We start from the raw sequence: 19,587 nt of genomic DNA, 5'->3' as shown, positions 1-19,587 counted from the left end.
TGACACGTAATCCCTAAACAAGAATGCGAAAATTCTGAAATGCGATTGACTGCCACTTGTATGAGAAGTCTTCTTAGAGGAATTTACCCTTCTGTGCTGGTGGCAACTGAATAAGGAGTGAAAAGATTTTCTGTGAAGTTTAGATGTAAACATTAATGTAACACAGGGCTTTGCAGTACATTAATGATTATGCTTGTAATACATGCACTCCACCTTTTAAACAGTCAACGTCTCAAAACCCAAACTGATTTTAAAAGCATGGCCGGAACTAGCAATACTACTCTTTAGAAAATTTTATCAGGAAAACAAAAGTATTCCAAAACAAGCTCAATCATAACAAAGCAACAGTACTTCATAAAATACACATATTCTAAAAAGGAAAGAATGGTATAAACAAATATGCTCTAATAAAATACTTACAAGTTAGATCAACTATTTCCCAACTAGTGTAGAATGACACTGAATTCTAATACAAAGTCAGATGAAACACTGATGGAATCCTAGTCAATGTCGTTAAGGCATATGCCATGAAAACCAGACTCAAATTATTTTAGGTTAATAGTTTAACACAATGGTTTTCTAAATCTATTAATGCTGAACAATTTCAAGGCAGTAAGGATGAGTTAATGCTCCCTTAAACTCTTTATGCTGTTTAGTTCTGCTTTCTTTAACACTGAGTTAAATAGCCTCCACAGGTGTAAGTTAAATCTTCTTAGTGCCAGAAACGAATCGACACTATAAAAGCTGACCACTGAAATGAGTAAGTTAATTAATTAAAACAGCTTCAGAGAGAATTTAAAAGGTAGTTGTTGAGCCTGTTCCTCTGCTAAGACCTAACTCCTGACAGAGACAGAGCCACCTTCACCACTGCTGCTAGTTCCTTGCAGAGAACACAGCATTTTTTAAGCCGATCATATTTTTTAAAAGCTGTTTAAAATCAAGTATGTGGCCATGATATTTACCTTACTGTTCACAAAGTGCTTTTACATAATGAAAAGTAATTACATTTTCACCTCACAAAACAACTTAAGAGAGCAAATCCATCAAGGCAAATGGTGTCATTATGGCCATAAGGCAGATGCAAAAGAGGCGCAGGGCGGTGAAGTGACTTCCTCAAGGTGCAGCACTGGTACCTAGATGTCATAGTTGCTACATCAGCACTCTTTCCGCTACAATCAAACAACTCTCCTTCATAAGCCCTTATATGGAAAGCATTTTTAACACATAACTTTAAATGTAGTTTACTTCAATCTGGAAACAGCCTATTGGTCGCTATCGATAAGCCTTTACCAAAAGCACAAGAAAAAGTCAGACGTTTTAGTTCTTAATACTCGACTAACCAATATTATGGTCACAGATGACTCAAGTAGCTTTCTAGAGCCTTACAAAAGACGGCTCACACTAAAAAAAATCAGCCGGCAGTAATCAGGTTATAAAATAACAATAACCAATGAAGTCTCTCTTACTATTACTGAAAAATATCTAAGAGAGAGATGGCACATCATATATAACTCTTAGAAAATGCCATCTTTGAATAAGACAGTTGTATTTCTTGTGATTCTTTTAGAAGAAATCTTTTCTGTACATGTCAGATATAAGATACTCATAAAACATATTTGATAAAAGTAAAAATTGGTGCTTTATTTTAGGGTACATACAGTGACACCCTACCCAGAAATGACTAATATTTGTTAGGCAAGCTGAGTACAAACTAAATGGTAAAAAAAAAAAAAAAAAAACTATGGAAAACAGCTAAAAGAAAATGTAGACATCTCCAAAAACAATCTTAATTTTAAAACTAACACTGGGCTAAAAGATATTATAGTACATATCCTGTAATAAATTATATTTGAAAACTGAAAAAATACTAAATTTTTCTCTCTGCTATTAACAGCCTTCATGTTATGGTCAATAATAAAACAAATTGGGGAACGCTATATCTAGGGGGAAAAAAATCCAAAGTAAAAACAAAGTTTCCCGTCTGGCTTTACAGAATATCTTTAAAGCTACTCCAGGAGAATGATTATTAATTTTAAAAATTGTAACTATACAAACCTGGTTTTTAAAAAGGGATTTAAAATAGTTAATGTTTAAGACTGCAAACCCAGATCTGATTATGCCAAAATACTTTATATTTTTTAAGTGAATACTTACCCAAAATATGCTTGCAAACTGCAAATGGTGATTTTGATTTCCTAAATGATAAGAATATGTGCTCTGCATGCTGGCGTTGTTCATTATTGACCATGGAAGGTGGTGCCTTGAGAGTTAAAAACAAGAACAGATACATTTATTTAATGACAAAGCTTAAACAATACCATATTTTTACCCACAAGAACAGAAAATGCTTTCACTTTTAAGTGGCAAGAGAGACAAATTCTTGCTTAACTTTTTAAGGAATTACAGTATAAAACTTGATAATAAATGTCGAAAACATGGTTTCAGAAAAAAGGAAAAAAATTCCCGGCAAGGTTTGAGTCAGAATTCTTTAAAGGTTTTTTAAAAACCTGCATTTTAGAAAAACAGATACTTATCTAACATTTTTGGGGGTTTTAACATTTAGCTGACTTATTACCACTTTTTATTCCAAAATATACCACTTGGACTAACTTGACCTAGTTCAAATAATTTCAAAATTATTCAGTACTGGGGAAATTGAATCCAAGTTACTAAAAATCAATTTCCAAAAGCAATCCTTTAAGACACAGGATCAAACAGTTCCACCTCAAATTTTCTAAAATCACTATTAAACCAGAAAAATTTGGGAACAGTTAAAGTTTGGAATTTATGAAATGTATTTCTGAATAATAAATTAATCACCCAAAATCCAGACTTCTCTCTTAACAAAAACAATTTCTAAAGTCTGCCCAAGTTTTTAAATACCATTTTGGTGTAACAATCGTTCTTCTAAAGACAATAATCTTTTGAGTCAGATCTACCTAAAATGTACATTCCTGTTACATGGGGTTTGGTTAACTTTTAACCTATTAAGACTTACAAATACTTAATTTGGGAAAGGCGGCTGGAGGTAGATAGCAGGAAAATAAACCTGTATTATTCAAACCATTATATAAAGAGGGCAAGTCATAATTTCAATTAAATAATCTAGATGATGAAAAATGTTACAATCAATTATATTAGATCAACACTCATTATAAGTTATATCAATTATGCAACATTACTCACTCTAACTTCAGTCAAAATAATTTTTAAAAAGTTGTTCACCCAGGAAAAATTAACTACTGTGAATCTCTGGCTTCAGAGAACTCTTACAATTAGCTAAAGCCAGTTCAGACTACTATTCCTAATCATATAGCACCCTCTACAGTTCTCCAGATAAAACTGAAAATATTTCCATTAAAGAATTGTGTTGGCTGTTCCCTGTGGCTCATGCCTGTAATGCCAGCACTTTGGGAGACCAAGGCAGGAGGATAACTTGAGATCAGGAATTTGAGACCAGCTGGGCAACATGGTGAAACCCAGTCTCTACTAAAACCACAAAAATATTAGCCGGGTGTGGTGGTGCACACCTCCCAGCTACTCGAAGGTGGAAGCATGAGAATCACTTGAACCTGGGAGGCGGAGGTTGCAGTGAGCTGATATGGCACCACTGCACTCTAGCCTGGGTGAAGGAGTGAAACTCTGTCTCAAAAAAAAAAAAATTATGTTAAATTCTTCAACACTTTTTTGAAAAGAATTTTGGGTGTGGCGGCTCACACCTGTAATTCCAGCACTTTGGAAGGCCAAAGAGTACAGATCACCTGAGGTCAGGAGTTCGAGACCAGCCTGGTCAACATGGTGAAACCCTGTCTCTACTAAAAATACAAAAAAATTAGCTGGGCATGGTGATGCACGCCTGTAAATCCCAGCTACTCAGGAGGGTGAGGCACGAGAATCGCTTGAACCCAGGTGGCAGAGGTTGCAGTGAGCTGAGATCCCGCTGCTGCACTCCAGCCTGGACAACAGAGCCAGACTCCACCTCAATTAAAAAAAAAAAAAAATTACTAATAAAACTGTGAGGGCTGGGTGCGGTGGCTCACGCCTGTAATCCCAACACTTTGGGAGGTCGAGGCGGGTGGATCACCTGCCTGGCCAACGTGGTGAAACCATCTCTACTAAAAATACAAAAATGAGTTGGGCTCGGTGGCAGGAGCCTGTAATCCCAGCTACTAGAGAGGCTGAGGCAAGATAATCGCTTGAATCCAGGAGGCAGAGGTTGCAGCGAGTCAAGACTGCACCACTGCACTAGAGCCTAGGTGACAGAGTAAGACCTTGCCTCAAAAAAAAAAAAAAAAAAAAAAAAACTGTGAACAGTGAACGATATTCTAGAAGTATTTTCGTCTTTCCATTTTCAAATTAGTTTGTTTGTTTGCTTTTTGGGTTTTCTGTCTGTTTTTAAGACAGCCTCTCTCTGTTGCCCAGACTGGAGTACAGTAGCATGATCACAGCTCACTGCAGCCTCAACATCCAGGGCTCAAGTAATCCTCCTGCCTCAGCCTCCTCAGCAGCTGGGACTACAGGCACGCGCCAAGTCGAGCTAATTTTTGTATTTTTTGTAGAGATGGGGTCTCACTGTGCTGCCCAGGCTGGCCTCCAACTCCTGCCCCTCAGTGATATGCCTGCCTTGGCCTCCCAAAGCACTGGGATTACCGGTGTAAGCCATCATGCCTGGCTAATTTTCAAACTTTTTATTCCCACCACCTTCTCTAGTTCAATAAGATGAGTCTGTGGGGTTTTTGTTTTATTGCTTTGTTTTGTTTTGTTTTTCTGAGATGGAGTCTCTCTGTTGCCCATGCTGGAATGCAGTGGCATGATCTAGCTCACTGCAACCTCCGCCTTGGCCTCCCAAAGTGCTGGGATTACAGGCGTGAGCCACCGTGCCCAGTCTTTTTTGTTTTGTTTTTTAAAACGGGGTGTCACTCTGTCACCCAGGCCGGAGTGCAGTGGCATGATCACAGTTTATGGTAACCTCGAACTCTTGGGCTCAAGGGATCCTCCCGCCTTTGCCTCTCCTGTAACTGGGACTACAGGGGCATGCCACCATACAGGGCTAATGTTTAAATTTTTGTAGAGGGTAGGCACCAAGGCTTATGCCTGTAATCCCAGGATTCTGGATTACAAAATCCCAAAGTCTGCTGACATTATTGACCCTGTGTATATGGCATAAACACTACTACCCATGTTATACTGCTACAAACACAAATCCATGAGTTCCTCAAGCAATTTCTGAATCATACATTCTTTCCTATCTTCCTTGAAAAGCACAACACATGCATAATTGTGCAAATCAATATGCTAGTTATTCTACAAAGAAAAAACTGTCTAATCTAAAAGATATCCTCACAGCCACATATACTTAATCTACTAGAAAGAACAGGTCTGAATATATTAATATAATAAAGATGATATTCTATTTATGTCAGATTTTAGAAATAGTAAACTATAATCTAAACATTGATTTATATTAATCACTTGGTTAAATATTATCATACAAACAATAAAATTATCAAATCAATATATTAAACGGCAGGATGGTAGTCACTTTAGTTTTCTACAACCAAAATTTTAAATTCCTTCTTGAAATCTACTTGGCAATGGTTTCCAAATGGCAAGCTATCTGCATCAGACAGTCCTGGAAATCATCTAAAACTGGCAAGTAGATTTCCAACCCCAAAGGATTCTACAGGCTGGGAGTCAAAACCAAAACTACACATTTTTCCCTCAAAGTTCTCCAGGTGGTACTGACCCATAAAACTCCCCACTGTCAAACCTTACCCTTCAAAAATCTTAAGTTACCCTTCAAAACTCTGCTTCCGTCTTTCCTTCCTTCATCAGCCTCCACTCATCTTTCCCCAGTTGTCCAAGCACAACTAACATCTCTGTTCCACCTCACATAACACACTGCTTGTCCATCTCTATCACCCAACTTGCATAATGGACTACAAGCCTTTATTTGCTGCCCCCTGCCCTTTCTTTTGTTTTTGTTTTTGAGACGAAGTTTTGCTCTTGTTGCCCAGGATGGAGTGCAATGGCGTGATCTCCACTCACCGCAACCTCCACCTCCTGGATTCAAGCAATTCTCCTGCCTCAGCCTCCTGAGTAGCTGGGATTACAGGCACACACCACCACGCCCGGCTGACTTTTGTATTTTTAGTAGAGACAGGGTTTCTCCGTGTTGGTCAGGCTGGTCTCGAACTCCAAACCTCAGCTGATCTGCCCGCCTTGGCCTCCCAAAGTGCTGGGACTACAGGTGTGAGCCACCAGGCCCAGCCAGGAGAGAGGTATTTTTAAGCTAGTCTTTGTACTATTCTGACTAGGACAGAATATACATATTGTCTTTGGACTAAATTGAACATGCATGTTAAAATGTTTACTGTGAGCAGTAAGATATTAAAACTAAGAACATAGTTTACGACAACAAACTATGGAATGAGAAACAAGATTGTCAAACCCTTGAAGAAGGCAAGAAAGAAAAAATCACGCCGGGCGCGGTGGCTCAAGCCTGTAATCCCAGCACTTTGGGAGGCCGAGACGGGCGGATCACGAGGTCAGGAGTTCGAGACCATCCTGGCTAACACGGTGAAACCCCGTCTCTACTAAAAAATACAAAAAACTAGCCGGGCGAGGTGGCGGGCGCCTGTAGTCCCGGCTACTCGGGAGGCTGAGGCAGGAGAATGGCGTAAAAACCCGGGAGGCAGAGCTTGCAGTGAGCTGAGATCCGGCCACTGCACTCCAGCCTGGGCGACACAGTGAGACTCCGTCTCAAAAAAAAAAAAAAAAAGAAAAAATCACATGCACACACAATAAGATAACAAAAATAAATTATAGTTTATCAGTAATGACAAGTAAATGTAATAAAACTAAATGCTCTACATAAAAAACTAAGATTGACAGACTGGATAAAAAAGAAAATCCAAAATTATTCTGTTTATAAGAAATGCATATAAAACTCAAGGACATGGAAAGGCTGAAAGCACAAAGATGGAAAAAGTCCTTGTGCGATGGCTCATGCCTATAATCCCAACACTTTGGGAGGCCAAGGCGGGAAGATCACTTGAGGTCAAGAGTTCAAGACCAGCCTGGTTAACAAAGCAAGTCCTTGTCTCTACAAAACAATTTTTAAAATAAAAGTGAAAAAATAAGTTTACGAAAGTAGAAAAAAAAATCTAATCAAAATAAAGTTAATGAAGTTGATGTAGCTATCAGAGAAAAACAGAATTTAGGGCAAAATATTACTAAAAGATGCTGGGCCATCTCATAATTATAAAAGGGTCAACTACAATGGCATGTTATACCATTTATACGCATAAAACAAAACAGACAGAACTACCAACAATTCCACTAGAGTGGAAGATTAACATGTAACTCTCAGTAACTGTTAGCTTAGGAAGACAAAAGAATCTAACAAATTTGATTTAATAGCATAAATACATTGCCCTTTAAGTGAGTATCACATTCTTTTCAAACGCACACTAAACAAAAACTGACAACGCACTAGGCTGTAAGGCATATCCAAACAAATTTTAAATAACAGGTATGTACGTGACATTCTCTGACCAAGAGCAATTAAGTAAGAAATTGACTTAACATAACAATAACTAGAAAAATTCAAGGATGAAAAAAGAAATCATAATGGAAATCAGAAAACGTATAGGCCAGGCCGGGTGCAGTGGCTCACGCCTGTAATCCCAGCACTTTGGGAGGCCGAGGCAGGCAGATCACGAGGTCAGGAGTTTGAGACCAGCCTAGCCAACATGGAGAAACTCCATCTCTACTAAAAATACAAAAATTAGCTGGGTGTGGTGGCGTGCGCCTGTAATCCCAGCTACTTGGGAAGCTGAGGCAGGAGAATCACTTGAACCCAAGATGCGGCAGGTACAGTGAGCCACTGCAGAGATCGCGTTACTGCACTCCAGCCTGGGCAACAGAACAAGACTGTCTCAAAACAAAACAAAATAAAACTATCGTTTACAATAAACAAAAAAGCCAAAAGTTCTTTATTTAGAATAACTAATCAAATTGGAAAGGAAAAGCACAAATATATAAACAAGCAAGAATTAAAAGAGAAAGCAACTACACATGCCTCGGAAAATAAAAAGACATTAAAAGGATAGCAAACAGGGCCGGGTGCGGTGGCTCATGCCTGTAATCCCAGCACTTTGGGAGGCCGGGGTGAGCATATCACCTGAGGTCGGGAGTTCGAGACCAGCCTGACCAACATGGAGAAACCCTGTCTCTACTAAGAATACAAATTAGCCAGGTGTGGTGGTGCATGCCTGTAATCCTAGTTACTCGTGAGGCTGAGGCAAATTGCTTGAACCCGGTGGAGGCTGCAGTGAGCTGAGATCACACCATTGCATTCCAGCCTGGGCAACAAGAGCGAAACTCCGTCTCAAAAAAAAAAAAAAAAAGGATAGCAAACAAATTTATGGTGATAAATACAGCAATTCCAATCCTATACAGATTTCTTCAAGGGACTACAAAAGAGGAAACACTCTTCAGGCCATTTTAGGAGCGCAGCATATCATCATAAATACGCCAATACCAACACCAGATGAGGACAGTGGAGGAAAAGAAATTTATAGGTCAATCCTACTCATGAACACAGAAGAAGAAATCTTAAGATATTTCACATAAGGGAGGTGATGGATATGTTAACTAACTTGACTTAATCATCCCACATTGTATATATATATTAAAACATTACACTGTACCTGCAAATGTATACAATTATGAGTCAATTAAAAATATTAATAAGATATTTCATAAACCAAATCCAACAATGGATGTTAAAAATAATAATGATGATAATAATATACACTGTGACCAAGTTAGGTATTCCAGAAATGCAAAACAGAGTTAACATTAGAAAATAAATAAAGCTGAGCACAGTGGCTCATGCCTGTAATCCAAGCACTTTGGGAGGCTGAGGCTGGTGGATCGCTTGAAATCAGGAGTTCGAGCCTGGCCAACATGGTGAAAGCTCATCTCTACTCAAAATATAAAAATTAGCCAGGCATGGTGGTGCACGCCTGTAGTCCCATAGTCCCAGCTACTCCGGAGGCGGAGGCAGGTGAATCACTCGAATTTGGGAGGTGGAGGTTGCAGTGAGCCAAGATCATACCACGGCACTCCAGCTTGGGTGACAGAGTTAGACTCCATCTCAAAAAAGAAAAGAAAAAGGAAAAAAAAAAAAAAAGAGGTCAGGCTCAGTGGCTCATGCCTATAATCCCAGCACATTGGGAGGCTGAGGCAGGTGAATCACTTGAGGTCAGATCAAGACCTGTCTGGTCAACATGGCAAAACCCCATCTCCACTAAAAATAGAAAAATTAGCCAGGCATGGTAGTGTACACCTGTAATCCCAGCTACTTGGGAGACTGAGGCAGGAGAATCGCTTGAACCCAGGAGGCAGAGGTTGCAGTGAGCCGAGATCGTGCCACTGTACTCCAATCTGGGCGACAAGAGCAAAACTCCATCTCAAAAAAAAAAAAAAAAAAGAGAAGACTAAAATAAGAAGAAAATGAATGATGAAATGATCTAGAAAAGAGAGGCAATAACTAAATAAATCAACCCTATTACATTACCCTCAATTTTTTTTATTACATTGCCTCAAATATATAGCATGATCTTTTGAGAAGGTATAAAAGAAACCTGGAGGGTGTTTTGTTTTGTTTTGTTTTGGTTTGGTTTGGTTTGGTTTGGTTTGTGGCAGGGTCTTGCTCTGTCACCCAGGCTGGATGGAGTGCAGTGCTGTGATCATAGCTCACTGCAACTCTGAGCTCCCAGACTCGATGGATGCTCCCACCTCAGCCTCCTGAGTAGATGAGACTACAGGTGCAGGCCTGCACACATGGATAATTTTTTTTTTAATTTTTTGTAGAGACAGAGTTTCCCCTTGTTGCCCACTCTAGTCTCAAACTCCTGGGCTCAAATGATCTGCTTGTCTCGGCCTCTCAAAGTGCTGTGATTACAAGCATGAGCCACTGCACCCAGCCTGGTGGTCTTTTGTGAAAGGTTTCATTGAATACTGTTGAGAATTAGAAATTTTTCATTTCGGCCGGGCGCGGTGGCTCAAGCCTGTAATCCCAGCACTTTGGGAGGCCGAGACGGGCGAATCACGAGGTCAGAAGATCGAGACCATCCTGGCTGACACGGTGAAACCCCGTCTCTACTAAAAAATACAAAAAACTAGCTGGGCGAGGTGGTGGCGCCTGTAGTCCCAGCTACTCGGGAGGCTGAGGCAGGAGAATGGCGAGAACCCGGGAGGCGGAGCTTGCAGTGAGCTGAGATCCGGCCACTGCACTTCAGCCTGGGCAGCAGAGCGAGACTCCGTCTCAAAAAATAAATAAATAAATAAATAAATAAATAAATAAAATAAAATAAAATGCTGTTAAATTTTAACAACTGCCTTTTAGGCATCTATGGATGATTTCAAATGTGTTTTCGCATTTCTTCTGTGGATCACTGGCTATGTTCCAATTAGTTTGACACAAGTCCAACTGCAAATACACATTTAATTGAACTGAATTTGAAATATAAATTTCCTATTAATTAGCTTTTTTGAGAAAAAGAATTATGTTAGTGTCAGTTTTCTAATATCTAGTGCCACCGCAGGTACTAAAAGACGGGGCTGAAATAAACAAAAATGCATACTTACTATAACGCATCTTTCAAATAAGAAAAGTAGATTCAATTAATTAAAATTTTGATTTTTATGACATGTGTACTGTGGTTACAAAAAAAATAAAGGCAATGTACCTTATACACTGAAGGGCTCAGGAAATATCTACTATATAAATGCTCAAATATTCCTCTAACTCACTGTATCTCCCCAAACTATACTTTCTCAAACTATATTCCCCAAAATATATGTCTCTATCTGGGATATCACTTATCAAACTGGAAAATTCCGATTTGTCTTTCATGATTCAGCTTGAGGGTTACCTATTCCAAGAAGCCCTTTCTCGGTCCCCATCTCAGCCTGACAGATGTTTGTACCCACTTCTGTTATAACATCACCAACCAACATTTGCTCACAGCCTGATAGATGTTTGTACCCACTTCTGTTATAACATCACCAACCAACATTTTTTTTTTTTTTTTTTTTTTTTGAGACGGAGTCTCGCTCTGTCACCCAGGCTGGAGTGCAGTGGCCGGGTCTCAGCTCACTGCAAGCTCCGCCTCCCGGGTTCACGCCATTCTCCTGCCTCAGCCTCCGGAGTAGCTGGGACTACAGGCGCCCGCCACCGCGCCCGGCTAGTTTTTTGTATTTTTAGTAGAGACGGGGTTTCACCATGTTAGCCAGGATGGTCTCGATCTCCTGACCTTGTGATCCGCCCGTCTCGGCCTCCCAAAGTGCTGGGATTACAGGCTTGAGCCACCGCGCCCAGCTCCAACCAACATTTGCTCACAGCCTGACAGATGTTTGTACCCACTTCTGTTATAACATCACCAACCAACATTTGCTCACAGCCTGACAGATGTTTGTACCCACTTCTATTATAACATCACCAACCAACATTTGCTCACAGCCTGATAGATGTTTGTACCCACTTCTATTATAACATCACCAACCAACATTTGCTCACAGCCTGATAGATGTTTGTACCCACTTCTGTTATAACATCACCAACCAACATTTGCTCACAGCCTGATAGATGTTTGTACCCACTTCTGTTATAACATCACCAACCAACATTTGCTCACATTTTTGCCTTTTTCCACTCCTTGAAAAGAAGGTGCTTCTTCTGTCCCCTCAGCACACACAGCAGTGTCTAACATGCTGTGTTTCTATCTACTGAAGAAATGTTCTAAAACAAATCAATGGCCAGAAATTGGATTCCAGATCCAAACTAGCTGTATGACAACAGGCAAATCAGTTACCATCTCTGAATATCAGGTTTTCTTATTTCTTTATTTATTTATTTATTTATTTATTTATTTATTCTATTTTTTTGAGACAGAGTCTCGCTCTATAGCCCAGGCTAGAGTACAATGGCACAATCTCGGCTCACTGCAACCTCTGCCTCCTGGGGTCAAGTGAGTCTCCTGCCTCAGCCTCCCAAGTAGCTGGAATTATGGTATAGGCATATACCACCACGCCCAGCTAATTTTTGTATTTTTAGTAGAGGTATGGTTTCACCATGTTGGCCAGGCTGGTCTCAAACTCCTGACCTCAGGTGATCTACCCACTTCAGCCTCCCAAAGTGTTAGGATTACAAGTGTGAGCCACCACGCCTGGCCAGGTTTTCTCCTTTATAAGGTTTAGGAATATCTCATCCTATTTACTTCACAGGGCTGATATGAGAATCAAGTAAGACAAAATTTTTTCTATAGGACTACAGATGTGCAAGCATTTTAGAAAATATTAACCAAATTCCACTACAATAAAATCTATGAAAACCAGTCATGAATCTCGTTTATTAAAGTTGGATTTACACTCACTAAATCCATCCTGGTTTAAAAACCAATGTATGGGCCGGGCGCGGTGGCTCATGCCTGTTAATCCCAGCACTTTGGGAGACCAAGGTAGGAGGATCACCTAAGGTCAGGAGTTCGAGACCAGCCCAGAAAACATGTTGAAACCTCGTCTCTACTAAAAATACAAAAATTACCCAGGCATGGTGTCAGGCACCCGCAATCTCAGCTACTTGGGAGGCTGAGGCAGGAGAACCACTTAAACCTGGGAGGCAGAGGTTACAGTGAGCTGAGATTGCATCATTGCACTCCAGCCTGGGCAACAGAGTAAGACTCTGTCTCAAAAGAAAAAAAAAGGCCAGGCGCGGTGGCTCAAGCCTGTAATCCCAGCACTTTGGGAGGCCGAGACGGGCGGATCACGAGGTCAGGAGTTCGAGACCATCCTGGCTAACACGGTGAAACCCCGTCTCTACTAAAAAATACAAAAAAGTAGCCGGGCGAGGTGGCGGGCGCCTGTAGTCCCAGCTACTCGGGAGGCTGAGACAGGAGAATGGCGTAAACCTGGGAGGCGGAGCTTGCAGTGAGCTGAGATCCGGCCACTGCACTCCATCCAGCCCAGCCCAGGCGACAGAGCGAGACTCCGTCTCAAAAAAAAAAAAAAAAAAAAAAAAAAAAAGAAACTCAGCCGGCACAGTAGCTTATGCCTATAATCCCAGCACTTTAGGAGGCCAAGGCAAGAGTATCACTTGAGTTCAAGACTAGCCTGGGCAACATAGTGACATCCTCTCTCTACAAAACAAAAAGATTTTTTTTAATTACCCATTCAAGGCTGCCATGAGCTTTGATCATGCAAAAAGGGAGGGGGTCGGGGGGACTTAAGTATCAATGCACAGTTGCTGTCCATGGGTGGAGGCGGCTTCTGGAAGTAACTTCTCATGGATACCGAGGGACGACTGTACTACTTTATCTGGCAGCTTATCCAATAACCTAAATTGATTGACTATAGATGTACCATATTTAGACATTTCCCATCAAGTAATAAAATGTAACATTTATAGTACATGTTGACTGAGAACCAACATGATTGAGTAAAAAAAGTAAAAAAAAAAAAAAAAAAAAACCAGTATAACTTCTGAAAGGGGAGTCTGGTGATCTCAGCCTGGATCAGTTATATCACGAATTTGCTCTGTGACCTGCCTTGGGCAAGTCACTTCTATCTCTTTGAACCTCAGTTTCCCCATCTGTAGCGTGGAAGGGAGAATGCTTAGACTCGGTTCTTATTTTTCAGAGTTTCTAGTCTCTCAGAGACGGTGATAAAAGCTCTAGACCCTATTACTAAAAATGTATGTTTACATCAAAAAATTTGTTACAATTTCCTTCTGATATTCATCCTAGACTCCCTAAGACCTCTGTACTAAAAGATCTAAGATTCTTCTGTGTTCTAAAATTCTATGCTGGTTTCCATAAAACAACTATATGAGTTACCTAATAAAAAATTGGCCGGGCGCGGTGGCTCAAGCCTGTAATCCCAGCACTTTGGGAGGCCGAGACGGGCGGATCACGAGGTCAGGAGATCGAGACCATCCTGGCTAACACAGTGAAACCCCGTCTCCACTAAAAAATACAAAAAAAATTAGCCGGGCGTGGTGGCGGCGCCTGTAGTCCCAGCTACTCGGGAGGCTGAGGCAGGAGAATGGCGGGAACCCGGGAGGCGGAGCTTGCAGTGAGCTGAGATCCGGCCACTGCACTCCAGCCTGGGCGACAGAGCGAGACTCCGCCTCAAAAAAAAAAAAAAAAAAAAAAAAAAAAAAAAAATTAAGCAAAAATAATTACAAAATATATCACTATTTGCATTTTGAATCTCAAAGCATATTAACGGTTAAAATACAGCAATTTTCCATAAGATTTATTCAGACCCACAGATGGATAAATGCTAAGATCACTCTGTTTAAAATATGTATCTTAATGCTTAATAATTGAAGGAGCATTAACAACTTTAGCCCTAGAGAAATTAATTCACCTCCTTTCTGGTCCCAGTATCCTATAGCTTAAGAACCACAGACTGGTAACAGACAAACCAGAGTTTGAGTCTCTACCCCTTGCTATGTAAATGTGTGTAGATTACCTAGCATCTCCACGTTTTGAGTTTCCTTAGCCTGTAAAATGAAAACGAAAGTAACAGGCCAGGCACGGGGGCTCACGCCTGTAATCCCAGCACTTTGGGAGGCCGAGAAGGGTGGATCACGAGGTCAGGAGTTTGAGACCAGCCTGGCCAACATGGTGAAACTCTGTCTCTATTAAAAATACAAAATTAGCCGGGTGTGGTGGTACACACCTGTAGTCCCAGCTGCTCAGGAGGCTGAGGCAGGAGAATCGCTTGAACCCGGGAGGCGGAGGTGGCAGTGAGCCAAGACTGTGCCACCGCACTCCAGCCTGGGCAACAGAGCCAGACTCAGTATCAAAAAAAAAAAAAAAAAAAAAAGCCGGGCGCGGTGGCTCACGCCTGTAATCCCAGCACTTTGGGAGGCCGAGGTGGGCAGATCACAAGGTCAGGAGATCGAGACCACGGTGAAACCCCGTCTCTACTAAAAATACAAAAAACTAGCCGGGCGCGGTGGTGGGCGCCTGTAGTCCCAGCTACTCGGGAGGCTGAGGCAGGAGAATGGCGTAAACCCAGGAGGCGGAGCTTGCAGTGAGCCGAGATCGCGCCACTGCACTCCAGCCTGGGCGACAGAGCGAGACTCCGTCTCAAAAAAAAAAACAAAACAAAACAAAACAAAACAAAAAAAAAAGCCGGGCGCGGTGGCTCATGCCAGTAATCCCAGCACTTTGGGAGGCCAAGGCAGGCAGATCACGAGGTCAGGAGATCGAGACCTTCCTGGCAAACACGGTGAAACCACATCTCCAGTAAAAATACAAAAAAAATTAGCCGAGCATGGAGGCAGGCGCCTGTAGTCCCAGCTACTCCGGAGGCTGAGGCAGGAGAATGAACCCGGGAGGCGGAGCTTGCAGTGAGCAGAGATCGCGCCACTGCACTCCAGCCTGGGTGACAGAGCGAGATTCCGTCTCATAAAAACAAAAATAAAAAATAATAAGATTAAAGTAATAACACCTACCTCACAGACTGACTGGAGAGAAAGTGATATATGTAAAGTGGCGGGCACAGTGCCTCGAACATAGTATGGACTCAATAAATGAGAGCTATTAATAATAATTTGGAATACAGCTTTCATATTAAGAAATAATACAATAACTACTCTACACATCTTTGGTACAAATTTCTGAATACTTAAGTGGAAATTTCCAAAATGTCATTTCCTTTTTTTTTTTGAGACAAAGTCTCACTCTGTCGCCCAGACTGGAGTGCAGCAGCACAATCTCGGCTCACTGCAACCTCTGCCTCCCGGTTCAAGTGATTCTCCTGTCTTCGCCTCCAGAGTAGCTAGGATTAAAGGCGCCAGCCATCATGCCCGGCTAATTTTTGTATTTTTAGCAGAGATGGGGCTTCACTGTGTTGGCCAGGCTGGTCTTGGGCTCCTGATCTCAAGTCATCCGCCCACCTCGGCCTCCCAAAGTGCTGGGATTACAGGAATGAGTCACCCCACCCGGCTGTAATTTCCTGTTTTTAATAACATAACACTTTTTTCAATAATCCTCTCCTCTGAAAAGATAAAAAACATTTAGACAAGTTATTTATACAACATATGACAGACGGGGTAGAGTGGAAAGACACACAGCTTTAGAGCCAGACAGAACTGAGTTCAAGACCTAATTCACTGGGCCACTTACACTTTCTCAACCTTGTAAAGCTGTGGCAAGGATTAATAAAATATGTAAAGTATGTAAAGCATCAAGCCCAATATCTAGCACTCAATAAACAGTACTTACTACTATTCTTCTCACCTACTCCTTATAGGTGATAAAAGTAGCTTTGCCAGGGAAGAGGGAAGATATTGGAAAGCACAAATACTAGTTTATATTATTAAGCCAATGACAAAGGACACTGATTTTACCTGATGAATGTAGAACTACAGCCGTGTTTTGGGTGGCATACTCCTTCCAGAATCTAATGAAAACAGAGCCCCTAGCTCCTAGGAAAATGTTCAGGAATTTTACGAAACGCTACATGTCAGGGATTTTTAAGAATCTTGTATTAAGGGGAATACTAGCTAGTTACTTCTGCTTAATTTGCAAAAGTGTGCAAACTTTCACTAGTCTGTTTTGTGACAAAACGTACATTAAGTTAATATTCATAATGAAGCAAGTAAATCCTGCTTTTAGACTTCTCGATTTCTAAAGAAATAAAAATATCTGGTGTAAAATATCAGAACTACAAACTATGCTAGAATTAGTTCGAATATTCTTAAATGTGATGCTCAAACACCCTAACACCAAACCAAAAGGAAAAAAGTCCAAAAAGGTAACAAAGCTGGCTGCATCCAATTCTTAGAAAGTCTGAACCAATCCAGCTATAAAATGAACCTCTAATTTCCCAAAACATCTACAAACACCGAAGTCATAATTTACAAAAACAAAGCTGAGCCAGCAAATACAGTTTACTGAGTAACTGAACGTAGTTTTATCCTTACTTCTCCTCCTTGCATGTAATACTTTTATCCTTTGACTCGGCCTTCTCAAATTCCCTTAGTAAACAACCTCATCAAACTGTTTATTGTAGTGTAAGCATGAAGTCAAAGAGTAGCATAGACTCAGTTCTCCAAATCGCGGGAGCTTTAAGGAGCTTAGCACTGGACCAAGTTTTGCCCCAGTGACCTTGGTCTCAACGATTCCCCTCCCTCCCTCCAGCCGGCCCGGCCCTTCCACGTGCTGCCGGCTGCAATTACTCCAGAGGTGGCTGCATGTCAGGGAAACGCTAGCGGATCCGAATGCACAGGAAACAAGGATTGCTAACGCACCAGGGCTGTGCCATCCATTCCCTCCCGACACCAACTCCCCAAGAGCGCGCACACAGTCCTACAAATTTCCCCTACCGAAGCCCTGCGGGGATAACCCCAACCTCCTTCCCAGCGCCTTGCTCTGCAACCCAGTCTGTGGGGCAGGGTGTAAGGTGAAGAAATCCTCTTTGCTACACCACTATATTCCCACGCCCGACTGGGGTGCTGGGCAGCCAGAGGAAGGGGACAGCTCCTGGAAGGAGGGGACGACGGCAGGAGGAAAGTAGGATGAAGAATCCTGCGCCACGCCACCGCCACCTCCTCCTCCACTTGCAGGTTCCCTGGAGGCCCTTGCCAGTCGCCAGTCCAGAGAGCAGCAAGGCCTGGCGTGGCAGGGCCGACCGGGGGCCCGCGAATCCCGGGGTCTGAGGGGCGCGGCGTCCTCACCATCAGAACTTTAGCCGCGTTCTCCAGCTGAGCGATCACTTCTGGGGGCCCCAGCGCCGCCGCCATCATGGTCTCTCTTCAATGACGCGCCATGCGCTGCATTCTGGGAGCGGGCGCCGCGGCCGGCCAATCGCCGCCGCGACCCCGGAGCCTCACGCGCTCCCAAGGCCGTCGCAGCCGCCGTCGACGCCGGCGTCGCGGCCTCGGCGGGTCTGGCCGGGCTGCCGGGTTCCGGGCGGTGGGGAGGGGACTAGCGTGAGCCCGGCTGCCGCGCTGGGGCGGGGGCGGCCGCAGCCGGCGCCGGGCTAGGCCGGGGCTGTCTGCCCAGACGGCTGCAGCCGCGCTCACCGCTAAGCTCCCAGCGCCGCGCATGCGTGTTGTCCGGCGCTCCGGCCTCGGCGTCCCCCGGCCCTCTCCCCACTGCCCTAGTACAGCCCGCCCGGGGACCCGCAGATCCCGAACGCCAGCCCTCTCCCTCCGTGCTCAGCCCTGCACACCGCCTCCCCTGGCTCCTCCTTGCCCTTCCACGCTCCAGCGCCTTGCAGGATTTCCTAAACTTGGAATCGGTCTTCCCGCCTTCCCCTCCTGAGAGCGCACCCCCTTTCAAAGTATCTCTGTCTCCTGCTTCTCCGTTCCTTCTTGTCATGGGAGAACATTCCAGGATAGAAAGCTTCGTTTTTTCTTTTTTCTTTTCTTTCTTTTTTTTTTTTTTTTTTTTTGAGACAGGGTCTCACTCTGTCGCCCAGGATGGAGTGCAATGACCCGATCTCGGCTCACTGCAACCTCCGCCTCCCGGGTTCAAGCGATTCTCCTGCCTCAGAGTAGCTGGGATTACAGGTTTTCACCACTACACCTGACTAATTTTTATGTTTTTAGTAGAGATGAGGTTTCACCATGTTGGCCAGGCTGGTCTTGAACTCCTGACCTCAGGCGATCCACCGCCTCGACCTCCCAAAATGCTGGGATTACAGTCATGAACCACTGCGCCCGGCCACAGAGAAGTGCATTATTAGCTCCATTGAAAAATATGTTGTTTCTTGTACTTGAAGTCTCTGCAATTTGAAGTAGAGAAAATGAATTAACAAGGTTTGTATTACTTGAGAAACTAAGTAAGTTTTATTTTATTACTGAAGGTTAAAGTAAGCCAAAATGCAGTTAATGGTCCTTTTTAGTAACTAAGTGGTTATCATAGGGCCTGACATATAATAGGCACTCAGTAAATATTTGACCAAGTATAGCAATCTATAAGAAAATTACAAAATGGTTCTGGTTGCTGCAAAGAGTAATTACCAAAGATCAATGATATTCTGCAAATATGTAGATAAACAGTTTGTGACAGTAAATGTTTGAGGCTTACAATGCTTCAGATTGGGCCTTGGGTTCCAAAGTATTTATTATGTGCAATTACATTTGAACGTTGCAACTACAAATGTTTTAAGAGGGCCGGGTGCGGTGGGTTGCGCCTGTAATCCCAGCACTTTGGGAGGCCGAGGTGGGCAGATCACTTGAGATCAGGAGTTTGAGACCAGCCTGACCAACATGGAGAAACCGCATCTCTACTTAAAAAAAAAAAAAAAAAAATTAGCCGGGTGTGGTGGCACATGCCTGTAATCCCAGATACTTGGGAAGCTGAGGCAAGAGAATCACTTGAACTGGGGAGGCGGAGGTTGCGGTGAGCCAAGATCGCACCACTGCACTTCAGCCTGGGTAACAAGAGCGAAACTCTGTTTCAAAAAAAAAAGAGAAGGCCGGGTGCAGTGGCTCACGCCTGTAATCCCAACACTTTGGGAGGCCAAGGCAGGCAGATCACCTGAGGGCAGGAATTC

The 19,587-nt window shown here is 42.8% G+C and overlaps 1 protein-coding gene across 11 annotated transcripts in view; it reads right to left on the bottom strand.

The window, feature by feature from the left end:
• The window catches only part of XPO4 (exportin 4), a 105,532-nt gene extending 87,694 nt beyond the window's left edge, over positions 1–17,838 (bottom strand). For all 11 annotated transcript variants that reach the window (XR_001486249.4, XR_012426705.1, XR_012426706.1 and 8 more), the window contains exons 1-2: positions 17,762–17,838; positions 2,155–2,260 (exon numbers count right to left, since the gene is read on the bottom strand). Coding sequence is in view for 2 of the 11 variants with exons in the window: in XM_005585425.5 (XP_005585482.2) it covers positions 2,155–2,260; positions 17,762–17,830 (175 nt within the window). In the remaining 9 variants the exon portion in view is untranslated. The remainder of the gene's footprint in view (positions 1–2,154; positions 2,261–17,761) is intronic.
• Between the last annotated feature and the right edge of the window lie 1,749 nt (positions 17,839–19,587).

The sequence above is a fragment of the Macaca fascicularis genome, chromosome 17 (genome assembly GCF_037993035.2).
Source record: "Macaca fascicularis isolate 582-1 chromosome 17, T2T-MFA8v1.1".
Lineage (NCBI taxonomy): Eukaryota > Metazoa > Chordata > Mammalia > Primates > Cercopithecidae > Macaca > Macaca fascicularis.
The sequence above is the reverse complement of the archived record's forward strand: the minus strand, read 5'-3'. Positions and strand labels throughout refer to the sequence as shown.